At 37.0% G+C, this 26,730-nt stretch overlaps 1 protein-coding gene across 10 annotated transcripts in view; it reads left to right on the forward strand.

Moving 5' to 3' along the window:
• Positions 1-26,730, forward strand: part of R3HDM1 (R3H domain containing 1) — a 66,374-nt gene that overhangs the window by 28,132 nt on the left and 11,512 nt on the right. For 5 of the 10 annotated variants that reach the window (XM_042827416.1, XM_042827417.1, XM_042827423.1 and 2 more), the window contains exons 4-17: positions 2,573-2,662; positions 6,182-6,296; positions 8,091-8,169; positions 9,754-9,813; positions 9,895-10,035; positions 12,411-12,519; positions 12,615-12,710; positions 14,154-14,191; positions 14,274-14,324; positions 14,464-14,690; positions 17,210-17,464; positions 19,955-20,106; positions 23,675-23,935; positions 24,495-24,615. In XM_042827416.1, the coding sequence (XP_042683350.1) occupies positions 2,573-2,662; positions 6,182-6,296; positions 8,091-8,169; positions 9,754-9,813; positions 9,895-10,035; positions 12,411-12,519; positions 12,615-12,710; positions 14,154-14,191; positions 14,274-14,324; positions 14,464-14,690; positions 17,210-17,464; positions 19,955-20,106; positions 23,675-23,935; positions 24,495-24,615 (1,795 nt within the window). Of the gene's footprint in view, positions 1-2,572; positions 2,663-6,181; positions 6,297-8,090; positions 8,170-9,753; positions 9,814-9,894; positions 10,036-12,410; positions 12,520-12,614; positions 12,711-14,153; positions 14,192-14,273; positions 14,325-14,463; positions 14,691-17,209; positions 17,465-19,954; positions 20,107-21,085; positions 21,188-23,674; positions 23,936-24,494; positions 24,616-26,730 lie in introns of all 10 variants that reach the window. The other 5 variants (XM_042827424.1, XM_042827418.1, XM_042827419.1 and 2 more) reach the window with 5 other exon arrangements.

Consider the following 26,730-nt stretch of genomic DNA (forward strand, 5'->3'; position numbering starts at 1 on the left):
AGATACTCTAAAGCAGCTAAAAAATGTTTGGTTTTCACAAATGAGAATGTAAAGATGCAGTATAGGAGCAAAACTTAGGAAATACAGGAATTGGAGCAGAACTAAAAATTCATGGAGCTACAACATGTTCCTGTCCTGGAACTCCAATGGAGATGTGATTATTCTCCCCTGCTCCAGTTTTGTACAAGTAAGGATCTGGGTCCAATCATCTTAGAGTTTCATGAGTGAAGTTACTGTTCATGTCCCAGGACTTTTGGTTTTGTATTTCCAGGCAGAGACCTTGCAGCATAGACTTCTTCTCACATGAGTTGTCCATGCAATCCAGCCATACCAAATCTAGTCCGGCACTTATCCCTCACAGTTACAGCTGGACATGGGGGCTTGTACTTCAGGTTTTGATATTCTTGAAATTATACAGGAAAGCAAGGAGTTGAGGCCTGTTAAAGAATTGTTTTACGGGGCATAAAAAGATTTGGTTGTCAGATAACAGGTCTTAACATGATGGGTTGAATGACATTCATCTCATGTGCAACTCTGAGGTTGGATTCATTTCAGGCATGAGAGGGTCTCCCTCTCCCCTATCCCCAGCTCTCCCCAGTGCGGCTGCTACTGGATTGGTCCCTAAAAATTGTCATGTGCTCATGAAGCCAAGCAGCAAAGTATTCAAATACTTTCATTTACTACACTCAGTACCTTATACTTGATCTCACCTAGGGTAATTAGTGTGGGATTAATTGGTAAAGGTTGGGAAATCATCCCATTCCTAAAGCTCAGTAGCTTGATATGATGCAAACTTTGCTTGGGATACACAAAGTGCCAGCTTTCAATAAACTATGCATACTTGTAGCAGAGCTGATAGAAGGACAGAATGTTTTTCAGACACCAACAAGGCTGTCTCTATTGTTGAAGATATAGGAAAAGCTGAACTGTCTTTGCTCAGAATCTCAGCAAGCTCTTCTTTTTCTTTTAAAGAGGTAGCAGATCAGTTTGCTTTTCAGTGCAGCTATTTCAAGTCCTTTACACAGTAAGTGAGCAATATTTAAATGAGCAGCCCTTCTGCTCTTCACTGAAGCTGGGGCAAGAAAGACACTTGATACTTGAGGAAAGTGACAGAAAATAGCTGTTCTTCTTTCATAGCTTTTCATAAAACGGAATATTGTCCATTAAACAAGATCTGAAATGGTGTTATGGATGTTATTTTTCACATACAAATATTAGGCTTACTCTTAGTGAAACCAGTTCTATTAAAGGCTTGTATATTCATCAGTTTGAGTTCCAGAGTGAAACCAGTACTTAAATTATGTTACAGCACTGTGAGTGCCTCTGTGCCTGCATAGCTATCATTGGAGTTTGTTCAAACTCTGCTGTTAAAAACCTGTCAAATGCTTCTTGGCTTTGAATGTACATTTCAGTGATGCATGCTGTCCTAAAACGGTGGTAATGTTCTTATTTTAAAAGAAACTATTAATAGGAGAAGGAATCTCAGAAGAGAGAGCATTCATGGGTAGTAAACTACTTATCTAAAGCAAAACTTTTGGTCAGCAACCCATTTCAAAGTTGTTCTTTATAGCTCCCAATCTTTTAATTATCTATAAAACATGAAATAAGAGTTAGAACATATATTAATTGCCTTTTAGGGGCTTTTTTCTTCTTCCTTCTTCTTCCATACCATCATTTTCCAGATGGGTTTCAGGAATAGGAGGAAAATTTATCAAAACAAACTCATGTTGCCAAGGAAATTGGGACATGAGAATTTTAAATGCAGGAGATAGCAGGGAGTTTTAACTACTTGGATCTTAGTGAGTGAGATTAATACTTACTATTTATTAGATTTCTTTTGCTACATCTTTTTTTATAAGTGTCTTCTGTTAAAAAAGGGGAAAGGGATCTTGAGAATAAGCACAATGAAGAAGGGAAAGCATACAGTCCTTCAGCCAAAAGCACCTGCTGTTGCTTTCATAGTCTTGACCGTCACATCAGTAATAACTGTTAAAGCTTTCTCTGTTATGCAGACTTTTTCATGAATAAGTTGAACTATTAAGTGTAATAAAACCTTTTCTGTTGTGCCTATCGTTCAGCGGCCAGTGCAGGCTTTTGGACAGACAGCAAAAAGGTCGAAGGTACAGTAGACTTGTGTGCTAGCATGCTGAGGAAGCCCTCCGTGCTTGATATGAAGCCTTGTTACGTTGTGAACAGTGCCTTTAGTTTTGCCCTTTCTTTTCTGGCAATGAAGCTTTGTTTTATTTTGTTGGATTTTTTTGTCTTGCCTAGTTGTCTGCTTCTGTGGTTTGCCTTTATATTTTTGGTGGCTTTTTATTGTTATGGACAGAAACACGTTCCCAAAGATTTAATTTACTTCCCATTAGATGTGCTCTGTTGTGCTTGATAGTGCCTTCAAAACTGCGATTGCTTTGGTATTTTCTTCCTAAAGGAAGTAATTTATTCAAAATATTAAAAATGCCGTTCTCAGCCAGTTTGTTTTAAATAACTTGAATGGAAAAAATAACAGCTTGTGGTATCTTTGTAGAACTTTGATAAGCCATAGTTTTTAATTTTACATACTTTCCTTTAGTCAAACACAAAGTTAAAGTTAGTTCGGAGCCTTGCTGTATGTGAAGAGTATCCACCACCTCCTACAGCTGAAATATCACAGGACCTCCAGGTAAAAGTCGCATTACTGAAGTTTCTGAAACAATTTGAAGTAACTTGCTATTCAAAAAAAAAGTCTTTTGGGTGCTCTTTAAATATGTAGATACCATATTTAATTTTAAAAAAACAGTACAGCTTTAATAGGGATGGTGATACCTGGTAAAGAATCTGCTGCTTCTGGCTCTTCTGAACTCCAGTGACTGGTATCAGGGAATGCAAAGAGGCTTTGCTAGTTCTTCCAGCTTTCTGCATTACAGTGTGCGGTAGCTAATGCTGTGTGCCTTCATTAAGACAGCAGAAAAACTGGTTGATACGCAGCGCAACTTAACAGCTTTCTATTTAGATGATGTAAGCAGTTTTAAGTTTTGGTGTTTTGAGTAAATTTATGCATGTTATTAATAATTGCTGGTGGTTCTCTTAATGCATGCCTGAGGTATTGCTGAAGACTGATTTCTTAATATATACTCAAAGAATATCCTAAATACTGGACAAAATATATAAAATGCTTTGAAGTCCAACTTCTCTGCCTTTACCTGTATCCTTAGAGGCAATGCTATTATCAGTTATAGTTTGGGTATGGAAGATGGGCACTGAAATGATTTTTGTGCTGCTCTTGTTTTCTCTCCTAACAAAAGTTAAATGATTCTTCATGTCTTCCTCATGAAGCATATTTATTATCTTTCTGTGAAAAGTCTTACTTTCTGTAATAAGCAAAGGGAACCAGTAGAAGCGGGGGAGAATTTGTTGCTGTTGGGGATCCATTTCAGTTTTGGAGAGTGAAAGAATGCGAGAACTCGAACTAATTAAACATCACAAGAATGAGCCACAAAGTCTCTGTTTAGGTTTTGTTCTTGGAACTGAGAAAAGAGTGTTTTTCCCTTCATAATTCCTTCCATAATGTACTTGAAGAGTTTATTTTACTGGAGGAATTTTGAAACTGGGCCAGCTAATGTAATAAAAAATCCAATTCTTAGGAACAGCAGTACAGCATGTGGAGTAGAGATAAAAAGACAACAGAAAAATTGATGCCTTGTACTGTGATTTATAATCCTGTAATGTTTCCTGTAAGGCTACCAACACTGACTAGGAGATCAGATCAGGGTTGAAGCAGTAGGGCTTAGCTGTGTCACTGCATCTTATTCCAGGAGAAGAGAATCCTCATTTGATGAGCTGTTCATCCACAGCATATTTCAAATGTAAGTCATCAGGATTGTTTTAGAACTCTTGCACTACATGACACCATATATTTAATGCTTTAAAATCACGGGCTCTCATAGTAAGCATTCTCTGCAAGTGCCATTTATTGCAGTGCCTTGTGGGAATCTCTCCTTAGCACTCTGCAATACATGCAGCTTATTTTACCTTTGTAATACAGTGATTCTTTATTCTTTTGCCATTCTTTGTCTAAATTTAGCTGCTGGGGTTGTTCTGATTCTGTACACTGATATATGAAGTACGAATACTAGTTCAGAATGGTTAATTTTAGCTCTTAATAAGACTAAGCTGGTTTTGTGTCCCTGATACTGATATGGGTAATGAGCAAATAGAACTTCTGTAACAAAATGAAACAACCCAAAGTGGGAAAAATGAAAACAAAAGGTGACAATCAACAAACAGTCTGTAGTGATGGTTTAAATTGACTCGTGTAAATTCAGATCAAGCTGATTTTAGAGAGTGCTGATGAAAGCTGAGAACCCAGAATGTAGATCCTTTGAGTAACTGCTCTGTAATGCTTCTTGACTCTTATCTCTTTATTCAAGTGTATTAAGCTGGAGAAATTTTTCAGATTTTGATGGGTTTGGTTTGGGGTTGTTTTTTTAAGTCAAAATTTGCTGATAATTCATGCTGCTGCAATGAGGATTTGAGATTGGAAAGTCATTTGCTTTACAATAAAGAGCCTGTGAAATCAGTATACTGACAGAGGCCAGCTATCACTATAGTGGGATTAAATGAAAATTCTAAGGAACAGAAGATAAAATATTTTTCAGTGGCTTTCCCATGAAGTAGGTCATGCTTAATTAGGTGCTACAGGTTTTGAAGCATGAAATCACAAGAAAATGCCCTTTGGTACACAGTTCATTGTCACACTTTGAAGTAGAATTGGTGGCAGTGGAATTGGCTGTTCAGACGGCTCTCCTTGTTTAGCTCTTGTTGCAGAAAGGAGCATAAGAATGATTACTTACTCTGAAATCCTTTGACTGAACTACTGCTATATGATATATATGTATTTTTAACTTTGCCTATATACTCTAAACCTATCCAATCAATATTGTAATGAGAGAAAGTGAGACTATGAAAAATCTTAATTTACTTAATTTTGCAATGTGTGTTGTAAAATGGAGACTAGCATGTTGTTGGTACATCTGAGGCACAATTAATCTCTTCATTGGACAATCACCATGCTTTTTTAAAGTAGCAGCTGCATAGCTGCTGGGTGAACAGTCACTGTTAACTTTATAGTGACAAATAATTTGTGTTGTTGGAGGTTGTGCAAAGAGGTGTTTGCATGTGAAACAGTCTTTAGCCTTGATAAGTTGTGATTATGTTTGCAGGATGGAAGAGTGGTAGGCAAATAGTTGTGGGGCAGCTCTGTGAGCTGGGCTGGGAAGAACTGGATCTTCTACAATGGGGTGGGTGGCAGCATAAACTCAGTTATCTCTGGGGAAGCGAAGCAGATGTTTGAGAAGCTTCCAGGTAAAAGGAATGGCGCGGTGCTGTTACAGGTCAGGATCAGTGTTCCACCTCTTGGGACCACTCCAATAAAGAATTTGTCTCCATTTCTCATCTTACTGTGTTTTTGCTGTCTGAGACATGATAGTCCTTCATTAGTAGTTTAGTTAAAGACAAGAAGAGGCACAAAGAACAAGATGTTGTTTGTTCAATAGTTAGGGAACTGTTATGTCACAAAAAGAAAGCTCTATTTTGCTTTATCTTGGAAACAGGTTTCATGATAGTTCCCCTATACTGTATAGAAACATGGGTTTCTGAGATGACTGCACACAAAGCTACTTTGTCAGGATACACAAAAGGAATTGAGGCCTTGGTTGCATTAAGATTTGCAAATTCAGCCTGGGTATTTTCTACTCTAAATATTTATCTTTGTGTGTGTGAATCTGGTAATGCTGGTCTGTCTTAGAGATTGAAGCATTTGTTTTATTCTGTAATGGAGGGGGAAATGTAGACGATGGACACACTGCATAAAAACACAGTATATAAAATTTGTCTGAAAACTGGAATATTTTCTTTATATCTCGAGATACTTTAGATTCACTTTGATACCATTCAGAGCCAGGAAATATGTCAAAATTCTAAAATATATATTAATTTCTATGTCTTCTCAACAGTTTTTGATTTGCTAGTAAGTAACTTCATTTTTTTTGGCTAGAGTATATGTGTGAGCAGAAAGAAAATGAAGACAGTTACTTTCCTTGTTACTACTTCATTTTTGCAGGTGACATAGTGCAGAAAGTTCTGCTGCAGATGCACATTGTTTGAAATAATTTTCATGATGACTGGCTTTTACTTTTGACAGGAGAAAATTCAAATCCAGTTGTCACAGTGTTGTGAAAAAGAAGAAAAGCCTGCAAAAGATGAAACAGAAAAGGAGAAGTCCAGTGACAAATTGCACAGAAAAATGTTATCAAGAGGTTTGCTATCTGTCATTCTGCTTTTAATTTGTATTTTTAATCACTTTTCAGAATTTATTAATGATCTTGTCTGACTTTGATGGGAAAAGTCTTACGGAAGAGTTTTTTAAATGTAAAAAAAGACATTGCTTTCTTACGACTGAAAGTTCGTTTCTTCAGCGTTCCACTGTCTAAGAATGCTCTGTTTGCATGAACCACCAGGGATTGTTGCACATGTTGATGATTCATATTTCATTGTCTCTTGTTCACCTGACTATATGGTCATTCACACTCATACTTTTGGTAGCATCTAGACTATACAAATCCTTTGGAGTACGGATTGAACTTGATAAGTTAGAATGACAAGTATGATGCATGCATGTTAATATTCCTGCAGTCTGGATTGAAGGCCTATTCTACTTGGAACAGAACTGCAGAAATTAATCATTACTGTCTCTGTCCATGCTATCTTTTGCCATGTTCATTGTATATAAGTTGGAAATTCACTGAGCAGCTCTTGGTTTAAATAAAGGAGACAGAAATCATATCTAGGAATCTTGCATCAACCAGTATGTAGGAAATATCTTTAAACCTAGTAATCCTTTTCATGAGACTGCTAGCACTTGTCTGTCCTGTCTCTTTCTCAATTCCACGAGGCCTTCTTCATGTGACGTTTCTGTACATCTTGTCCCAGCTGGCAACCAGGCATTCATGAAACAAAAAGCACCAGGGTGCAGAACTCGGCTGCATTTATAAATGTCAGTCTTCAAAATGATGCTTTAAGAAACAAATGCGTTGTGTTAGAGCCATCTTGCTCAACCTCTGTAGCGCATGCCCACCTTCTAAAAATTAAAACAAAAAAATTGTGCTGTTGTTTCCTTTTTTTAAAAAAAAGGCCTGCTTATATTCTGTGTCCGATGAATTTTGTGCTCCTTAGTGCAATAGTCCCCTCCCCTGTTGCTAGTAGAAGCTAATTTGCCAGGACTGTGCTCCATTCTAGGCTAAGCACAAAAAGGCTTAGAACAGCAAGGGCTGAGGCACCTAAGTTTGAGCTGTGCCCACGTTGGGCATAGGCTGACACTTACGTAGTTCTTGAAAGAAATCTAGTTCCAACATTATTAAGCCATCTGTAGCTTATAAATCTGAGATCTGTAACTCTGGAATGTGCTGGTGAAAGGGAAGGTTTGTTGTTGAAGTATTTCAGTGACACAAATTGTTATTAGGAAATAGTTTATTCTTGTTCTGAAACCAGTACAAGACAGAAGGCTGTAGGAAATTCCTGAAAGTGATGTTGTGGAAAGCAAGACCAATAAAATGAAGGTTCTTAATACTACAGAGTAACAATAGTGAAGGCTAAAGTGTAACATACTGAATTACAGTATTTCTTTGGGCAACATCCAGTCTTTGTGTATACCAGCTACTGGTCCGTGGAAGTGTATACAGCAGTGCAGGGTGGTATGTTGGAGAAAACTTGGAGGGTGGATGGAAATGAGATGACTGAAGATGATAAAATACTCCTTCAAAATGTAAGCAGTTTGTTAATAAGACTGACAGAGTTACTGAAGCTTTTGACTCTTGTGCTGTGCTTGAATTGGAGAATTAAGAGAAACAGGGTTTTTCAGTTTTGTGGGTTTTTTTTTTTTTTCCTTCAAAGCTTTTCTCTGGAAATTGCAAGTGTTGCAACATGTCTACTAGTTAAACAGTATTGATCCATAAAGACAATGCTCATCAAGAATTAGGAAAAAGATAGGTTTGGTGGTTTTTTATTGTTTTTTTTTCAAAATGTAATTCTGCTTTCTTCCACCCTACTTTTAGATTCCAGCCAAGAGTACACAGATTCCACTGGTATAGATCTTCATGAATTTTTAGTAAATACATTAAAAAACAATCCCAGGTAAGCATTAGCAAAATCAACTTGCAGTTTTTCTGTCTTTGGCATAGCACCATGTTTTGTTGGTGTGTGTTTGTTTTGGTTTTCATTATTATTATTGTTATTTTATTTTCTTCCTCTTAAATGTTTACCATTACATCAGTTATTTAGGATGAGATTCTGTTGTGAAAACTATCTGAAACACCAATCTACTGTAGTCTGTGTGTTATATGAACACAGGTTCAGGACCCTGACCTGTTGTAAATGCTTTTCCTGTTTAATGAGCAAATAATGAGTTCTGTCTGTGTGCAGCTCTATCTGAAGAGACTCTAATACTCTTTAAAATGTGTACTCAGTTAGCATCTTCTTGTTAGATTCCAGATTGCCTTCTTTCACTTTAACCTGTCTTGTACTGAATTTATAGACAGCTTCTTTTACTATGTAGTATATAAATCATAGGCATATGTATCTTCAGTCTACACATCAGAAACCAAATCTGACCTAATCCAAGTCCATCATTTGTTAGGAAAAGTTGGTGTGATTCTGTTGCTTTGAAATTTGCAGTACGCTGTCTGTCTGGTTTGTTCTTTCCCTCAACAGTTTAATACTAGATCTGTGGCGTAACATACAAGGCAAGAAATGAGCTTAGTGGAATTGTGCTGCTCTTGTGAAAGATATTCCTGTTATTTGTTAGTTGATTAGATTATAGTTATGATTTACAATGTGATAATACATGGGTAGTCCATGTTATTGGAGGAGTCGGGGAGAGAACAGAAAAGAGAAGATAATCATAATGGACCAACACATTTTGCCCTATACAGAAAACATTAGAAAAATTAGAATGCATTGGCCTCAGAAGTCTCTTACTTCAGCCCTACTGGAAGTCATAAATCATCCTAGTGAAAACAAGAAGTTTATAGGCAAAGGCCTGCTGGGGGTTTACCTGCTATCATATCAGCTGATGTGTGCAAACAATGACCTTTTGACAGTTAGTTTCATTATATGCTAATGAGATATTGAAATTGGCATATACATTTTTAAGATTATTTTATGGTGTTTCAGCTGATACTCATTTCAGTCATCTTCACTTTTAGTTTTTTATATTCTCTTAACATCTTACCACATTGCAGTGTGTGCCAGCTTTTAACTACTCAGCTGTAAGTATGTTGCAGGAATGCCTTCTGTTACCAGCACCTACTCAATCTGTTTCTCTGTGATCCTGTGATTCACAATTCAGGGGGCAGTTGAGGCCTCTACAAATCTTGCTGCCCATGCTGACCAACAAGAACCAATCCAGTCATTCTTTCCCCTTTTGAGCCTTCTTGATGACTGTACTTTCTGTTGATAGTACCAGGAAGAGATTACTTGCAGGCTTTTTGTACTGTGATTTCTGAGATGAGAACAGTGGGGGGTTCAATAAAATACAGCTTAGTGGAAAATGAGTACTTTCTCCAAAAAATAAATAAATACTGTATTAGACACCTAATGGTCCTGTTTATAGTCTTCCATCATTCCTTGATCATAGATACTATCTGTGTATTCTTAAGATGAATACAGTTGGAGTTATTGGAGTGTCTCATATGTGAGTTGCTGTGTTTTTATTTTCAGGGACAGAATGATGCTGCTGAAATTAGAACAGGAAATTTTAGATTTCATTGGTAATAATGAGTAAGTACTGTACTCTTATAGGAAAAAAAAATTCAAGACTGTTCCTGTTTATTTAATAAAGCTACTATTCCTTTCTTCCAGAGCTCCAAGAAAAAAGTTTCCCCCAATGACATCTTATCATAGAATGCTGTTGCACAGGGTAGCTGCTTACTTTGGATTAGAGCACAACGTGGACCAGAGTGGGAAGTCAGTCATAGTAAATAAAACTAGCAATACAAGAATGTAAGTGTAAAAGTCTTGGAAAAACTTCATGGTACATACATTTAACTCTTGAGATATAATGATGCTGCATCTGCAGCATAGGGGTTTGTCTGTTCATTAGGTAGCATGCAGCAAGGAGAGGTGTTCTGGGTGTTACGTAATAGTGTGATGTGTTGCATGTTTAAAGATTTAGCAACGAACAAGTATGCTGTTTCCATAAAATATGAACTTACATCTACTATTATCTGTTTAACGATTGATACCAGCTTCAAGTACCTGCTTTTGTTCGGATCAAAGCAGGACCAGCCCTTATCTTAGAACAGCTGTATTCAGATAGGGTGAACAGAGGGGAAAAGACTTACTGAGCTTTGGTTTTTGTACTGTAAAAATCTACTGCAAAAATTCAGGCTTTGAAATCTGTTGCTGGAATAACGCTGCCTGCAAATCTCACAACCTCACAAAGTAAATGTAACGAGGAAGGCAAACAGTGGAAGTGTCAACCAGGTTAACAACTCTGCACGTTACTTTATTGTGATGGCTGGGGAGTTCTTGAAGAAAACTTACGAAATGCTAGCATTGGAATCAGAGCATCTCCAAATTCCACGTGTAGTTGACACTTCTGTTCTCAGGACCCAGCTATTCTGTATTCTGCACTTGCTCTGTCTCCTCCTTCTGTCACCACAGAAAGTTGAAGGGGTAATGTGTTGACTGTATCTAAGTTTTGTGTACCTAGTTTCTAGCTTAAACTTAATAAATTTGCATGACACTTTTTTTCTTGAAGTACTCTGATATGAGCATGAAGATAGGAGTTCACAGCTCCTGCATCGTCATCATAGACTCTCTGCAGCTTTGAAGGAATAAAATCTTATTATCCATCCTAATTTAAGAGTCAGCAGAACTGAAACAACATACCATACTGAAATTTTACTTTAGCAGATAGCTTCCCTCTCAGAATTAATTATTAGAAAATTATATAGGGCCTAAATATATGTTAGATAAACTTAAGTCTTTTTGTATTTGTTTTTGGTTTGGCTCAACATACTCTATCAGAAATTAATTACAAAGGCATACATTTCAAATCTGTTGTCTTTGCATCTACCGGCATGCCTCGGCTGAAGCTTCACACATACAAGTGTGGAATAAGAACTTTTGAAGTATGATTTCTTGTTGTTATTTTTTAATTTATTGTTATTGCTTTTTTTTTTTTTTAACTGGCCTCTGGAAGCCCCATGTAGGCGTAGTTACTAATTAGCAGGCATTTCATCCAACCTGCAGACAAGAAGAGTCTTAATGTTTTCAGTATTCTTATTTTAAATCACTTCAGATATAAAATAAGAATTTAGAAAGAAAACCTTGGAGATCTGCTCCATGTTGAATAAAACCAAACTTACCTTTTCCTCATAGGCAGATTCCCGGCTCCAGCGCCGATCAGTGATGTTACTGACATCAGCAACCCAGTGCATACTGGGACGTCTCAGTGGAGTGGGAAGTTGGTGATTGCAGGGCAGTAAATTCAGGGACCTTAAAAAGAAAGAGGTAAGACAGTCTAAAGGTTCTCTGAAATGCCTGCTAATTATATTTGGGCATCCAGTAACTAACAGTTAGGCTTGACTGTTTTACAGAAAAAGATCTCCTGATTTTATATAAATGCCCTGAGTAACAAGTAAAGATACAGAGAAGAGAACATATACATTTTTTCCTTTCAATAGGCAAATTCTTCCTGATTGTCTGAGAAAATCTTACTGTAGTAGCAGCAGCTTCATTGTCTAGGTAGTTGGTATCCATTTTTTATTTAAGAAAAAAAAAAGTTTGCAAAATATTTCACTTCCTCTCACAAAGTAGATAAAGTACCAAAGAATATATACTGTTTCTTTCTCTCACTTCGATCTCATGAAGCTCTTGCTTGCCTGCACTGTTGTGTCATTTTTCTTCTCTTGTTTATTTCTACTTAATTATGTTTTAGAAGCTTGTAAGTGTCAATGCTTTCTCCTCTCTCTATATCTCCTTATCATCCATTTTCCCTTCAAACGAACTCTAGCAGAAAGCACCTATCTTCACTTCCGTGCATGCCCAATGCCCATTGCATGGCACCTGTGTGGATTCAAGAGCACTTCACATGCCCTTGGGGAAGAGGTTGCTTCCCACCTTAGTTGGAAACCGAAGCAAATGCTTTGAAGGAGGAAGCGATTTTGAGAGCAGGTTTGTCATGCATCAGGAACAGGAGTTGCCAGGTGTACGCAGCAGTACACGTTTTTGATATTTTTCCCATTGCCCAGGCAGCCACAATCTGTCATATCTGTTAGACTATGAAATATATTGTACACATTTCAGTTGGTTCCACATGCATAATGTATTTTACAAGTCCATAAACTTTTCTTTTTAACAACTTTTCATAGACCTGACCAAAAGTTTTGTGAGCATATAAAGGATGAGAAGAGTGATGACTTTCAGAAGCGGTACATCCTTAAAAGAGATAACTCTAGCTTAGACAAAGATGACAACCAGGTGAATAAATATTACTTTCCACTTCTGTTTGTTGTATTGGCCGATGTATCTGTACTACTTTCATGTGTAAGTTGACACTTTATCACTTAATTTAGATGAGAATACGATTAAAAGATGACAGAAGAAGTAAATCCATAGAAGAACGTGAAGAAGAGTATCAGAGAGCTAGAGAGAGAATATTTGCACAAGACGTACGTATCAAAGGAAAGCATGCTGTCTTTTGTGTGAACACTTCACGGAGGTGTGTGTGCTCGTTAAGAGATGTTTCTTTTCAGGAAGCTTTCTATGTCAGAAGAGTACTGAGCAGATCACCATTAGTGTGGCTTGAAGTCAATTTTTAAATGATACTGCAGTTTCTGGGAAGTTATTGATTTTTCTCTTGTTGTTACTGCATGAAGCCCACAGTAACATCAAGAACATTTTTATATATTCTTTAGCATTACTGCTTTCAATGCATTATTTTGCCTCTTAATGAAATTTAGGTTTGATTTTTGGTACTATAGACATTACAAGTGTTACTGAGAGCAATAATTATCATTTTCATTTGTGTGCTCTTAGACATAGGTGAGAAAAACCTATTTATTTCGAATGCATCTTATGACCAGTAAAAATAAAAGAATTTGAATTTCCACAGGTGCTAAATGAGTCAGAAGTCTGGACGTCTGGTCTCTTGAGTGGGATGAAAATTCTGCAGCTCTAGTTTAGTTAATAGGTTTGTGGTGTTAATGATAGTATGTGAGCCATACAAATCCATTAACTTATTCCAGAGCATCATATAGTGCCACTTAGTAAATTGTTGTTCAGCCTTGCATTTTTTGCAAGTAGAGTTTCTGTTTCATTCAATATTATTAGAAGTAAATGTTGTCTGGCAAAGTTGATTCCATTAACCAGCTTTTCTGCCATTTATCTGTAGCTCTCACACATTCGTAATATTCTTATTCTATAGGTGTAATGAGCTCTGAGAGGCTAATTTGCTGTACCCATGTTTTCCAAAAATCATTTTGTTCACCCTAGTTGCAAGCAAAAAGTGTGGAGTCTTAATTACCCTTTTCTTTTTGCATACCATGTATCATACCCTTAGAAAGCTTTGTACCAGAAGTTAGAAGTCCTTGTTGAGGACAATATAATTAAAGTTGTTAATAGCCCTTTTTGCTTTTTACTGTATGTGTGCCTATATCTGATGAATTCAGTACAGTTATTGCAGTAGCCAGTGTTATTACTATACACTTTCAAGCAGAGGATAAGGCAACCAAGACCTTGCTAACAGACCTGCACAGTCACATCAGCTGGATGTTGCATGGAGGAAAGGCCCAATTCAAGGAATTGCAGCTTCAGAGAAAATGCTGATATAAATGAATTGATCAGCCCTATTCTAAAGTTAAAGTTAACTTCCTACAGATAGGCCTTTTTGTACTGGCTCTTCTTCCCCCCCCGTAACATGGGAATTATTCACCAAAGAGGTTACATTTTCATGGCAGTTTTATATAAAAAACAGGCAGTTTTATATATGAAGAAAGCTATCAAACTTCATAGCTAACAGAAAATACTTCAAATTGCAATTTGTTTTGTTACGGTGCCATAATAGGGGCTTGATGCCATTAATGCTTATTTCTACACTTTTTTTTGCCATTCAGTCCCTGTGTTCCCAAGAGAATTATTTCACTGATAAAAGGTAAGTAAATTTGCATTTCAACTCTGTCTCACTTTTCTATTTTCTTAATAAATATTAAGCTATCTTATTAAAATGCCAACAGAATCCAGGAGGAAGAAACTAATAGTACACAACAAAGACGACAGATATTTAGGTATTTGATGCATTCTCTAAAAAAATATATATATATATATATCCCCAAGTATTCTGCATGCGTTTCACCTTTTTCTTTTCTTCTTTTCCTTTATTTTGCAATTGATGCTTGTGCTAAAATTTTAGTTTATAACTTGCAGAATCAATAAAGAAACATCAGGGAGATCAGCCAACAGCCATCAGAGCAGTACTGAGAACGAGCTGAAGTATTGCGAGCCCCGGCCCTGGAGCAGCACCGACTCCGATAGTTCCATCCGCAGCCTGAAGCCAGCTGTAACAAAGGCCAGCAGCTTCAGTGGGATCTCAGTTCTGACAAGAGGAGATAGCTCTGGAAGCAGCAAAAGCACAGGCAGGCTATCTGAGACAGGTATTATGGAATCTGTACATAGTTACCTAGCAGTGAAGTACGTACTGGTTGATGTTTGACGCGTATTGTGAATGTGTGCTGAGTAGAGGCCTTGGTCTTGTAGGTGTTCTGTGCATACAGCTCCCTCTGGTCTCAGTGGGTGCTGCATGCATAGAATGGCTACTGACCCAGGCCTTAGGTGTGTAAGTGCCTTGGAGAACTAGAATTGCAAATAAAATGAAGGCTTTTGACTTAGGAAGTAGAACTTAAAACTTAATTACTGGTGTCTTTAAATAAATGCATTACAAAATTACAAAGAATTTTAGGGTATTTATCAACATACGTACTTAATACCAAATCAAAATGTATTTGGAGTTCAGCTCTAACTTCATCACAGCAAAGCTGCTTTGTGCAGTCTTAAGAATCTGAGCTGTTATCCTGCTAGGGTAATATAGCATAAAAACCTATAAATCATTGTTTGTTCTGATCAGTACCATTGCCAGGATTTAAATGCTTAAAAAGTTCACTTAATCTTTAGATTACTGAAAAAAAAAACAGAAGAATGGAACAAAGTGTTTAATTGTAAGCTTCAGAAATTCTGGGAAAAAGAATACTAAGTTTTTTAAGACTTTGGGTTTCAAAGGTGTGCTCATGTGTAACTAATGTCAAACCAACATCTCAGAAAATAAGGATATAAATCTTCTGTGAATAAAAAGTGACATTTAGTAAATACTTCTATTCTAAATGGTAAATAAATTTGATATAAGAGATAATCTTAGATGTGCAGAATTTTGAGTCTTGAAGTAGGTGGGTGGGTTACAGATGTGCTACTTCAAAGTTAGAAGTGGAAATCAGAAAAGAGGAATGTTACTGCTTATCTGTATTGTAGCTGGCCTTCCTGTCACTTACAACACATGTTTCTGAGAATTTGTGAATTTTTTTTACTTTTCTCTGAAACTTCCACTACACTGTAGGTATACTGCCACACCTTTAATGCAGTAAATAGATTTTTTTTCCATGATGTGTTTAAAAAAAAAAAAAAAAAAAAAAATGTTCCAAGAGTACTTCTACATTTGTTTTGAAACCATGGAATCATGTACATCTTGTACATTCACCAATCATGGAATCATGTACATTCTCAGAAACCTTTTTTAAAAAACACTGAAAGAAAAAACATTCATTTTTTGATTAAGGATGTAACTGGCTTTAACTTTGACTTCAGTCTCATTTCTCTACATAATCTAGAAGTAGCTACCTTTGTTAAAAAATCTAAACAAAGTAACTGATAAAAACAGGAGTGTTTTCTGAAGCTGACATAAATTATTTTGCACAATGTACAAATTCTAGCTTTGTATTTCACTTTAGCAATAGCAAAAAAAGAAAAAGCTATCAGCATCAGCAAATGCTTGCAGCTGTACTAATTTTTCATACTAACAAATGAAAAGTTTGCAATTAGAATGTTTTCTGAAGGACAATAAGGTGACTTAAAATGGTAAATATGTTTTACCCCAGTCTTCTAGATTGTATAGAGGCTGCTAATAAGAGTTACTACATTTAAACTTCTATACTCTAAGTCCTGCAAGTGTCATAGCGAACACTTAATTAAAAGTGTGCTGGATTGTACACCTAGAGGTCTCTAGGAAACCGCAATTCTGTAGACCATTCCCTATTGGACTTCTGGGAAAATTGCTCTTGTCAGCATGCATTAGCTTTCAGAAAGCTTGGGGTCTGGTTCTCCACTGCCTTGCAATGTTTATAGCCATTCACAATTGTAAAATAACTGCTTTCTCTAAGCAATTTTGTATTCTTCTTGAACTTCAAATAAGACTAATTCAGGTTTAAAATACCATATTACCTCATTTTTCTTCTAGCTGCATTTTTTATTTCAGCCTTAAAATTGCCAGGGGAGAGGGGAGGTTGGGAAGAGTGTGTTGGGAATTTTAGTATTCTGCAATTTGTCCATCAGGTGAGACAGATCTCAGATGTGTAGTAGGCACAAAAAAGTCGTTCCTTGCATGTAGGCTGTCTATAGAGCATGTAATGTAAGCCTATCTGAAGAGATGTCTGGCTGAATGGATCTGAGTTATCCAATGGCCTGCATGCATACGATAGCTGTCACCTGTGTGTGCACAAGTGGTGTATGTAAACCCTTGAGTACATCAATATGTCTGCATGCATCTTTTTGGAATGTGTCAGCAATCAGTTATTAGAACTGGAAGAACTGCACTGTAGTGCATGTATATGTACACAGATATATTTTCTGACCAGAAATCAGATCTAGAGACGGTTGGAGTGCAAAGCAGTGCTGAATTGACCCCTGGTTTACCGAAAGAATCTTATAATGGTATTCCAGGGGAGATGAATGAACATTTTGTTGGCAAGGCCACTGTTTAATTATGTGCTTATGCTTAGCTTTAAGGGTAAGCATTTGAAAGTGTGTGCGTGTGTGTGTGTGTGTATGTATATATATATATATATATAACGTGAGCATGATGTTTCTGTCTTTAGGTAAAAACAATTTCTCATTACTCCTTTCCTAGGTTCAGAGTCTTCTAGTAGTGTAGGGTCATCCACGGGTTCTCTTTCTCACACCCAGCAGCCTCTTCCAGTGCCAGCTCTAAGCCAGCCTTCTCATGGCACGCCTGCCGTCTATCCAACTGTCAGCACTAGTAACTCTCTTTCCTTTGATGGTGGCATAAATGGGCAAGTGGCACCTACTAGCACTAGCTTCTTTTTGCTTCCCTTGGAAGCGACAGGCATTCCACCTGGCAGTATTCTGATCAACCCTCAAACAGGTTGGTATCTCCTCGTGGGTGTTCTTGTTGCAGTTGAGAACTCAGACAAAAATGTGCAAGTGTTTATATAAGAGTTAATTTCAGTACTGTTCTTTCTTTTTATTTTTTGGTGTTTATGTTTGTTCCGTACACGTAATTTAAAAAGCATGACTTCTATATAAAAGGGGTAAGTAAACTCACTTTGGATTTTGCTACAGGTTTTAATTTATAGGTTTAATGTATTGTAACAGTGACTAGGACAAAATAATATGTCATTTATTATCTAGAATACAGAATAAGGGGAGAGAGGAAAGAGTGTTTTTGAATGCTAATATAAAACAGTTTCACTGAAGGAAGTGCTCCTGAGCAAATATTCACACTGACTTGAAAGAATTCATTATCCTTTGTTTTGCACATCACAACAAACATTTCTGTAAACTCATGACAGAAATAAGGATAGATTATATGCTATTTTTAAACCTCTGTTTAGTTTAAAACAAGATTAAGTCAATGTTGGTGTATTTGGCCAATATTAATATTTTTAATAAGTAGGAGGATGAAACTTCATAATGTAGATGCAGAGATGTGTAACTTCTTGCCTGATTTAAAAAAAAAAAAATTCAACCTTTTACTTGCTTGTGGAAGCTAAGGAACACTGAAGATTTGATTTTACCTGTTCTATGCAACACAGATTGTATTTTACATTTAGTATACAGATTTGTTTCCTTTCTAGATGAGGAAATTCTTCAGGATGCATTTCTCATCATTCTCTAGACAGACTTAATTATACTTGAATATAATTGCATGTACTTTTGTAAAACTGATTTTTTCTGATTGCTGTTGTTAAGGTAATCACTTACTAAATTATTTCTCTCCCGTAAATAAATAATTTTCTTTTTCTTTAATATAAATCAGTTGCTGTTCTTGTATCCAAAGTAGAAAACTATTTGATTAATGGATCTACATATTGACATGCCACCTAAAGCTTCTCTTAACTAAATCCCTCTAAAGAACGGCCAATGCTGGTCCTGATAGAATTTGGTTACAGCTGACTGTAGCAGCTAATTTTTCTAGGCAGCCATTGCATTTCGAGGAGGAACTGTTTGCTATCTCAGGTATAGGTTCTGGACATAGCACTGACTTTGCTTCTAGGCGTAATGGGACCACTGCACATCTTACATGTGAATCTTACACTGTGACGTTGGCCATCTAAGCGCAATGTGGCAATTTGTGATCAAATTTTGCTAGGAAAGCAGAACTTTCTAGCATTTGTAGGCATTCGCGTGCTCTGGGCTCTGTAGTAAATATGAAGGGTATTGGCTCATTTTTCATATTACGAGTTTATAGCGTGACCATATTAAAATCTTTGGAGTTGCTGTAAACAAAACAGATAACTGCAGACATTGGAAGGCTACCATCAGTTTGCAAATAGTGTCATCTGAAACATGATACAGTTTAAGTAGTGGCCTTTAAGTCATCTTCATTTCACTGATGTCTGTGTCAGCATTTTGCATGTGATTAGATTCACTTTGTTCCTCCTGTACAGTTGGTCATTTCCCAGTAGCTTTGGTGAGACTTCCACATAGCAGCAGGAAAGGGCAAAGAAAGAATGGATTGTGAAACAGTTTTTCATGTTGTAAGCGTTTTTACTCGCGCTCACCTCAGAAAAGCAACAGAATTCTATAATTGATGTTTGATGTTAATTAAAACTCAAGTTATGATTCTAACTTAAACGTGGGCTCTTGCTGATCTGCTGTTCTGTTGGGTCTTCTTGTTAGTTTTTTTTTTTCTTTCCCCAACCTAGGCAACAAAACAAGTTACTGTTTATTTAGAATTTACTTCTAATTTTTTTTTTTAATGGCATTAATGGGGTGCTTCAATATTGAAGCTGCAAATTATTAAATAGGAGAATAGTATTACATTATTTCAGTGGAAAGCTGAAGGAATTGATCTATGAATAGAAGTACTTCAACCTTGTTAGCTGTTATGGGAATATAATTGCTGCTTCTATTTTGTCTATTTTGTACAGGTATTTGCCTTTACTCTGTCCTATGTTTCACTTGATGTTCAAAACAATTGGAGTTATTTATTTAATTGCCTTCTAAAAGGTCCTTAAAATACTGTTTTAGTAGAGTTGTCCTTTACTGCTTCTGCCCTTTTTCAGTTCACTTAATAAAAATAAGTTGTCTGGACTGTCAGGGTATGGTAAATGCTTATGTGTTCATTAAGTCAGTGCTGAGTTTCTTTGTCTAATTTAAATGTTCATTTGCATGTTTTAGCAGCATATAATTTGCCAGTTGACTCACTTTTAGTTATGGCCATTGTAAATGTAGTTGTGGGAATTTGGCATAAATTTGATATGAAACAGTATGACTTTCTTTCTAACTGTTATTAATTCATTTTGTCTGCTGTAAATATATAAATATATTAATTAATTATTATTAATTATCTTAATTTTCTCCAAACTCAGATAATAGAACTGTCTGTCTTTGTTCTTTTTCAACCATTCAGGTCAGCCATTCCTTAATCCAGATGGCACTCCAGTTGTGTACAATCCTCCTATGCCTCAGCAACCTGTTAGGACCCAAGTGCCTGGACCTGCACAACAGCCACCTCTTCCCCCACATCAGCAACAGCCAGCAGCTAATCACATCCTCTCACAGGTGCACATGTCAAATGTATGCTGCTTGCACTGATGGTCGATACTGCTGTACTGCTGTCTTACAAGGGATTAGCAGGTTTGCTCTGTTGACACAGGCTGTAGAAGCAGGAATAGCTGCACAGATAGGAGTATATGGAATTCTTCCCCATAGTTCTCAGAACTGTCAGTTTTCCTAATAACTGAGCAGGGTAAACAGTCTTTTCTTAAAAATACAGAAAATGATGTACTGAAAATGTTATAGTATCAAGATTATAGAAAAAAGAAAAAAGGGTTCTGTCTTCATCCTGTACTCACTCATGTACTCACACCCACACACAAACCCTGTCAGCACACAAAACCTTGGTCAGCAAGGCAGGCACTTGGTCCAGTTGAAGTATTCTTTCATGAAGCTTACTTTTCAGTCAGAAGTTCTTGGGCTGTGCTGTCAGGTTGTACTGCTGGCACCCAAGTGGTAGCTGAGAGCTGCTAGGTGTGAACGCCTCTTAGGTTTGTCCTGCTTACAGTGGTGCATGCTGAAGGATGGGCTAGCTCTCTGTGTTTAAATGGTTAACCAGAGTGCACATAAAATATTTCAGTATTGGGGAATAAATAAAAGCAACATGTTTTAATCTGTGGTTGCTAATAGATTGATTCTGTCTTCAGCTACTTTGAAACAACTTCTGTTTAGAATGCAAGTCTAGCTCTTATTTTATAATTTCAAAACAGTCTCTCTCTGAAAGACATGGCAAATGTTAAACAAAAGCAATCTGCTGACTTAGTTTATAGCCAATACAATGTGTAACAAAACAAATGCCATATTGAAAATTACTTTTAATTCTATGCAGTCTTTCAGCTTAATTAAAAGAAAAAAAAAAATCCAAAAACCTATCCCTTCCCTTTCTGGTAACAACTGGAACACAGTTGCTTTTTTTGTCCTGTTACAAAAAACTGTTTTCACTTCTCTTATGTTAACCATGTTTATAAACCTGTTATTTCTTCAGCCTATCCGACCTCTACAGCCTTCTTCCCAGCCTGTTCAGTACTCTGCAGTCTCTTATCCACCCCCGCTCCTGCCAGTCTCCTCTACCCAGCAATATTCTGTGGTATTATATCTTCTGTTCATTTCCTTTTTGCGTGGGTTAATCATTAGTGGAAGCTGACCTTTGCCTGGGTTGTTTGTAAGTGATGTGTGATAGCGGTATAATGACTGGCTAGCTTTTCAGTCACACTAAAATATCACCTGAGTAGTGGAAAATAGTTCCCTGTTAATTTCAAGTTCAAGAGAAATGCATACATTTAAGGCTATTCTATTTATCTGTATATAATGATATATAATATTTTCTTAACTAAGAAACAACTTTTTCCAAGTTTTGTTGGCCAGTCAATGCCTTGTGTCTTTTGATTAATGTCTTTCTATCCATCCTTTCCACCCTTGTTGCTTTCTGTCTGCTCTTTCTTCAGCTGACTCCTAATTGCTTTCCAAGGGTCAGCTGTGCTGGGTTTTATTGAGGTAACTTTTTGAAGCCTCTTTGTCAGAACTCTTAAACAGTTCACAGCATCCCTTGTTCTTAATAGATAGAAGCTGGAAATGAAATCCATTAGTCTCTTGTAGAAATGGTATTATTTAAGAGTCTTATTGCTGAGGCAAAGTGAGGCCTATTGAAGGAGAAATGTTGTCCAAAGCAGAATGTGAACTAGGGCCCAGGTCAAAAATTGAGGCTTTCCAACTCCCCAAACTGCTCTACCTGTTGTACAATAGCTATTTTATGATGAATTTGAAGTTTGTATTTTGCTATTGCTTGCAACATAAATCATGTCATATGACAACAGATGCTCATTAATCTGAATTCAGTAGCCTGCACTTAATTAAGATGATATTATAACCATTATCTGTACTTTAGGTGTGCAATTCTAAAAGGAACTGCACTGCATTAGGGGTGCTTTCTTTTCAGCAACATTGTTTCTCATGTTATTTTAGAGTTTGAGCACATGTAAACTGCAATGTATATAACTTCTCAGTTAATTAAATGAGAATGGTTATTTAACCCATGTGATGCATTGCTTCCAGCAGCAGCTCATTCAGGAGCTAGTTTTGTGCTGCAGTCTGCAATCATTGTTTAGGCTAAAACAAAGAATGAAACTCCTTCCAGGTTTATGATGGTTTCAAGCCATTTCATATTCAGGAAGTGAGTTTGAATACTAATTGTGCTATCAGTTTCAAAAATGTATTTCTACTGATGGCAACTTATGTAACGTAGTGAAAAGGATTAATCGACTCTGGTTCGTAATCTAAATGAATTATCACCCGTAGTAGCAGGAAGGTTGGGTTTATCCATGTTTTGACAATACGTACTGTACGTGTCACTGCAGGAATAACTGACCAGATGATTTACTGGTATTGATAGTACAACGTGTGTTGCTGCTTTTTGTCCTTTAGATGTTTTGGGAGTTAATATTACGTCATAATGAAATATCAGTATCCTTTCTAACCTGGATGTTGTGAGAAGCAGTATGGAAAGTTCAATGCAGAAAAGCGTTATGATTGTGTTAATAGGCCTCATTCCAGAAGTGCCATAGGGAAATGTAAATTGTTGATAGAAGGAAAACAGAGATGGTTCTAAATTCAGAAGTATTCCAAATAACATTTCATGTGCAAATTCATGTATCAGATGAATAATTCCAAGGCTAAAAGTGTAAAATGTCATCATAAAATATGAATATAGATGATCTGTAAAAGACAGAAATTGAACTTAGTCTTTCTTGATTACCTCTTATCTTCAGGATGATGTGAGAGAGGATCGGATGCTTTTAAAGGTTTTGAGAGTTTTTTCACAGTTAAAGAGACTGCTTTTTGAAATGTGAAATTTCATGTTTACTAACCAAGGCAATACTAGTGATAACTTTTAATTTCTGGGATGCTGGTAATTTGTTTGATGTTGATGTTGTAAAGAACAAGTGCTTAGGCTTAGTTACAGTAGTAGAAGTTTTCAAACATCACAGGACTTGTGCAGTGTCCAGTGCCATCACACCGTGGTTTCAGATGTAAATAAAACAGAGATAATAAGTAATTTCTAGAATGTTTTTTTGCAGCTGTTGCGAGGATTCATTTTTTAGCATGAAATCGAGTGCATAGCACAACACCGCCTTTTACAAATGTACCTTGTTATCCAGGATTAAAGCCTCATTAACTGAAGCTCTTAAAACCAAAAGTTGTTTCGTCGATACAGCCTTTTGCTGTTCTAGCTGGGGTTCTGTGTTTTCATGCAGAATTTGAAGTCCAATCAGAAGAATGTATTTTTGACAATTGACTTCTTGCAGTAAGTAGATAGAGGCAGACGTAATCCAAAAAATTCGAGTATGTGAAGTGAGTGGAGTCTCTGAGTGTGGATGTACTTTCCCCTGTCAGCACTGAAGACAGTTCACTACTGTGTTCTCATAATGTTCTTTCCTGTTCTTCTTTGGCTGATGTTGCTATTGTGCAATAATTTAAGACATTCCTATCTGAAACCTTTTGTTTAAGATATTTGCCTACTTTTCTTTTTTTTTTAAGTATTTCCAAATGTAACTTTTTTTTTTTATTATTATTGCAGCAAGACAACCTAGGATCACAGTTTAGCCATATGAGTCTTGCCCGTCAGCCACCTGCTGATCCAGCTGAACCTCACACCACTATGTTCCAGTCCACTGTTGTCCTGCAGCCCCCGCAGCAGTCTGGTTATATCATAGCAGCCGCTCCACCTCCACCACCTTCTGGCCAGCCGGTTTCTGCTCCGGGCTACTCTCCATCCAGCCACCCTGTCAGCCAGCAGGTCCTCCCACAGCAGGGATATATGCAGCAACCTGTGCCACAGGTACAAGGGCTTTGTTTCCATTCTACTGAAAGCTATGTTTAGAAACTAATTGTGCATTTTCGTCAGTGAGCTTTCTGTAAAGTCTGCCTATTCATGTGCAGCTGGTTTAAAAAACAAACAAAAAAAACCCACCAAAAACATACACTTTGTTATTGATAGAAACATTTTAAAACTTCAAGTGCAAATTGGTCCCGAGATACTAAATCAGCTTCCCTCCATCCTTCTCCATGGTTTCACCAATGGTGCTGCATTTTAAAAGTAACGGGGTTGCTTTCTTCTGGCATTGGCTGGAATGGCATGCACAGTCACCAAAGCCTGCTAAAAGCAGTTCATTAAATCAGTGCCTGCATAGGAAAATGTAATATTGTGGAATTTTCCTTTCTACATTGGAAGTCCAAGAAATCAGCCATTAAAAAGAGGCTTTATATGTAAAAAAGTTGCTAAAGCATCATTGAAGTTTTGCATCTATCTTTCTTTTAACCCTGCATTCTTCTTCTGTTTATGCGTCTGCCTTCTATAAACTTGCTACTGAAACTCCTTAACTGTTGTTTGTCCCTAGATGCCGGCCTGTTATTGTACCCCCAGTCAGTATCCGCACTCCAGTCAACAATATCGACCTGTTTCTGTCCATTACAACACGCAGCAAAACCAACCACTGGCACAGCCTGGACAGCAGACAGGTTTGTTGAAGTTACTCAGCATTTCATTAGAATACCCTACATACATTTTGTCCTCTGCTTTTAGAATTATTTTGCCTTATGATTTCAAGTAAAAGTTCACATATTGGACACAGTGTGCAACTGAAGCAGAACAATTTGAGTCAGTTGTTCAGGAAACTTGAGATCCGAGCCATTACTGCGAGTGGCCCATGCTGCTAAGTTACAGGAGAATTTTTTAGTCTAAAACTGAGTAAGTTATAAGACAAAGCAAAAGACGGGTAACTTAGTTACTAAAAAAAATTAGTTGCCTGTAAAATAAGATGAATTAATAACTTGAAATGATGTAAAATCAGAGAGATGTGTCTTAACTGCTCTAAGTTCCAAACAAAAGATAGTTTTAGTGTTTAAATTGCGGTTTAATACAATACACAATAAATGATTTTTCTGGCCATCGACTAACGGTATCTGGATATTGACCAGTACATGCAGTAAGACCTAAAGCTACATCTGAAATGGTTGGGGCTCAGTGTCGGTGGCTGTGTTTGAGGTGAAAAGCAACGCGCTGCTTGGCCAATGCAGCAGTGAGTCCCTCAGGCTGGGTCCCTTCCAGCTCCAGATGTTCTGTGAGTCTGGTCAAGAACAAGAGTGAGCAGATCGTGTCTTACGGGGGTTTATTCATTTTATAAAGTGCTTACTAACTATGAAATTATTTTCCAAACAAATGTGGATAAAAGATGACAGCTTCTGAGAGCATGGCAACTGAAACCACGTTTGGTTTAACATTATGGGATGGCCTGACTTTGAGCTGTTGAATTCGGGGCCGTAACACTGTCTGAGAGGTTTGTATTTCTCACAGTGAACCGGTCTCTTTTTCAGCTGCTTCCTGGCTTCCTTTTTAAAGGGGTTTCAGGTGTTAGGTTTTTCGCTTCTATTTTAAATGCTTTGTTTGTCCAAATATGTAAATAGGAGGAAACACTCTTTAAGAAAGTAGCATCTCATGTCCTCCTAATTGTGAGGGCCAAGTTACCATGAGACCTAACCACAGGTTGATTAAAAATCCGAACTGGACTGCAATTACTGTTTGGAACATCAACTGAAGCTCAACTGGCTTCTGCTACAAAATGGCCAGTGATAAAGCTCCTACAGCTGTCGATGCAGTAGTTGGTATCAAGCTGTAGTCATCACTTGCTAACCAGGTTATTGTACTGCTGTGTTCTTGACTAAAAGCCATTTCTCACTCTCAGTGTATCATTCAGAAGATGTATTTCTATACTCTGTCTGCTAACTTATAGTAAGTGATTCATTTTAAATTATGTAAATATCAAGAAACGCTTCTTCCAGGAACTACTGCTTTGGAGTATTTCTCTGTTAGGAGGCAGTCCACTATGGCAGGTGTGAGTTTTCTTTTTCTGCTGAGTGCTGCATTTCTGTCATACCGTTTAAAATGCAGAGGGGAAACTGTGGTGCTAAAAATAGAATATTCTTTGGAATACAGTGGAAAACCTTTTTGGCAGTCAATTTCTATTGTTCCAGTTCTCTCCACTTGCAAAACTGATTACATCTGTCACTGAAAGTGCTAGAAAAAAAGTGACAAATGTTCACAGCTACATTACAGAGCCTAGGAAGTGAGGGCTTTAGATTGCAGATGTATTACTGACTGTATCTGTCATATGCAGCTTTGCATTCTGTTGCTTTTTAGGGGCTGTAGATCATTCTGCAACAAAATACACTGAAGCATTTTGTTTTTTGCAGATATGAGAGATTTTTGTGTGCAGTTCAAGCTTAGCTATTAAAAACTGTAATTACTCTTCTTCATTCAAGCATGCATTGTTCTGAATTGTATAGTGCTCTGAAAGCACGTAGTGTATTCTGTGTTTCTAATGAACAGCACTCATAATTAACTGAACCTTCTTCCCTTTAATTTTCTCAAACAATATTTGATGTTACCAGTCTGTCAGTCTCCATTGTTGCAATCTCTGTAAAAGCTGAGACTTAATTCACAACGTTTGTTGTACCCTGAACGTATGTAATGAATGAACATCCCTGGGTTTTGTTTTGTGTTAACTGGATAATTATTTACAAAATAGACCAAGCAATTTTTTAAACATGCAGACACAAAATCCAAGTGAGTTTTTG

Source organism: Centrocercus urophasianus, unplaced genomic scaffold (genome assembly GCF_019232065.1).
Source record: "Centrocercus urophasianus isolate 14NV4802_14NV808 unplaced genomic scaffold, USGS_Curo_1.0 seq_28, whole genome shotgun sequence".
Lineage (NCBI taxonomy): Eukaryota > Metazoa > Chordata > Aves > Galliformes > Phasianidae > Centrocercus > Centrocercus urophasianus.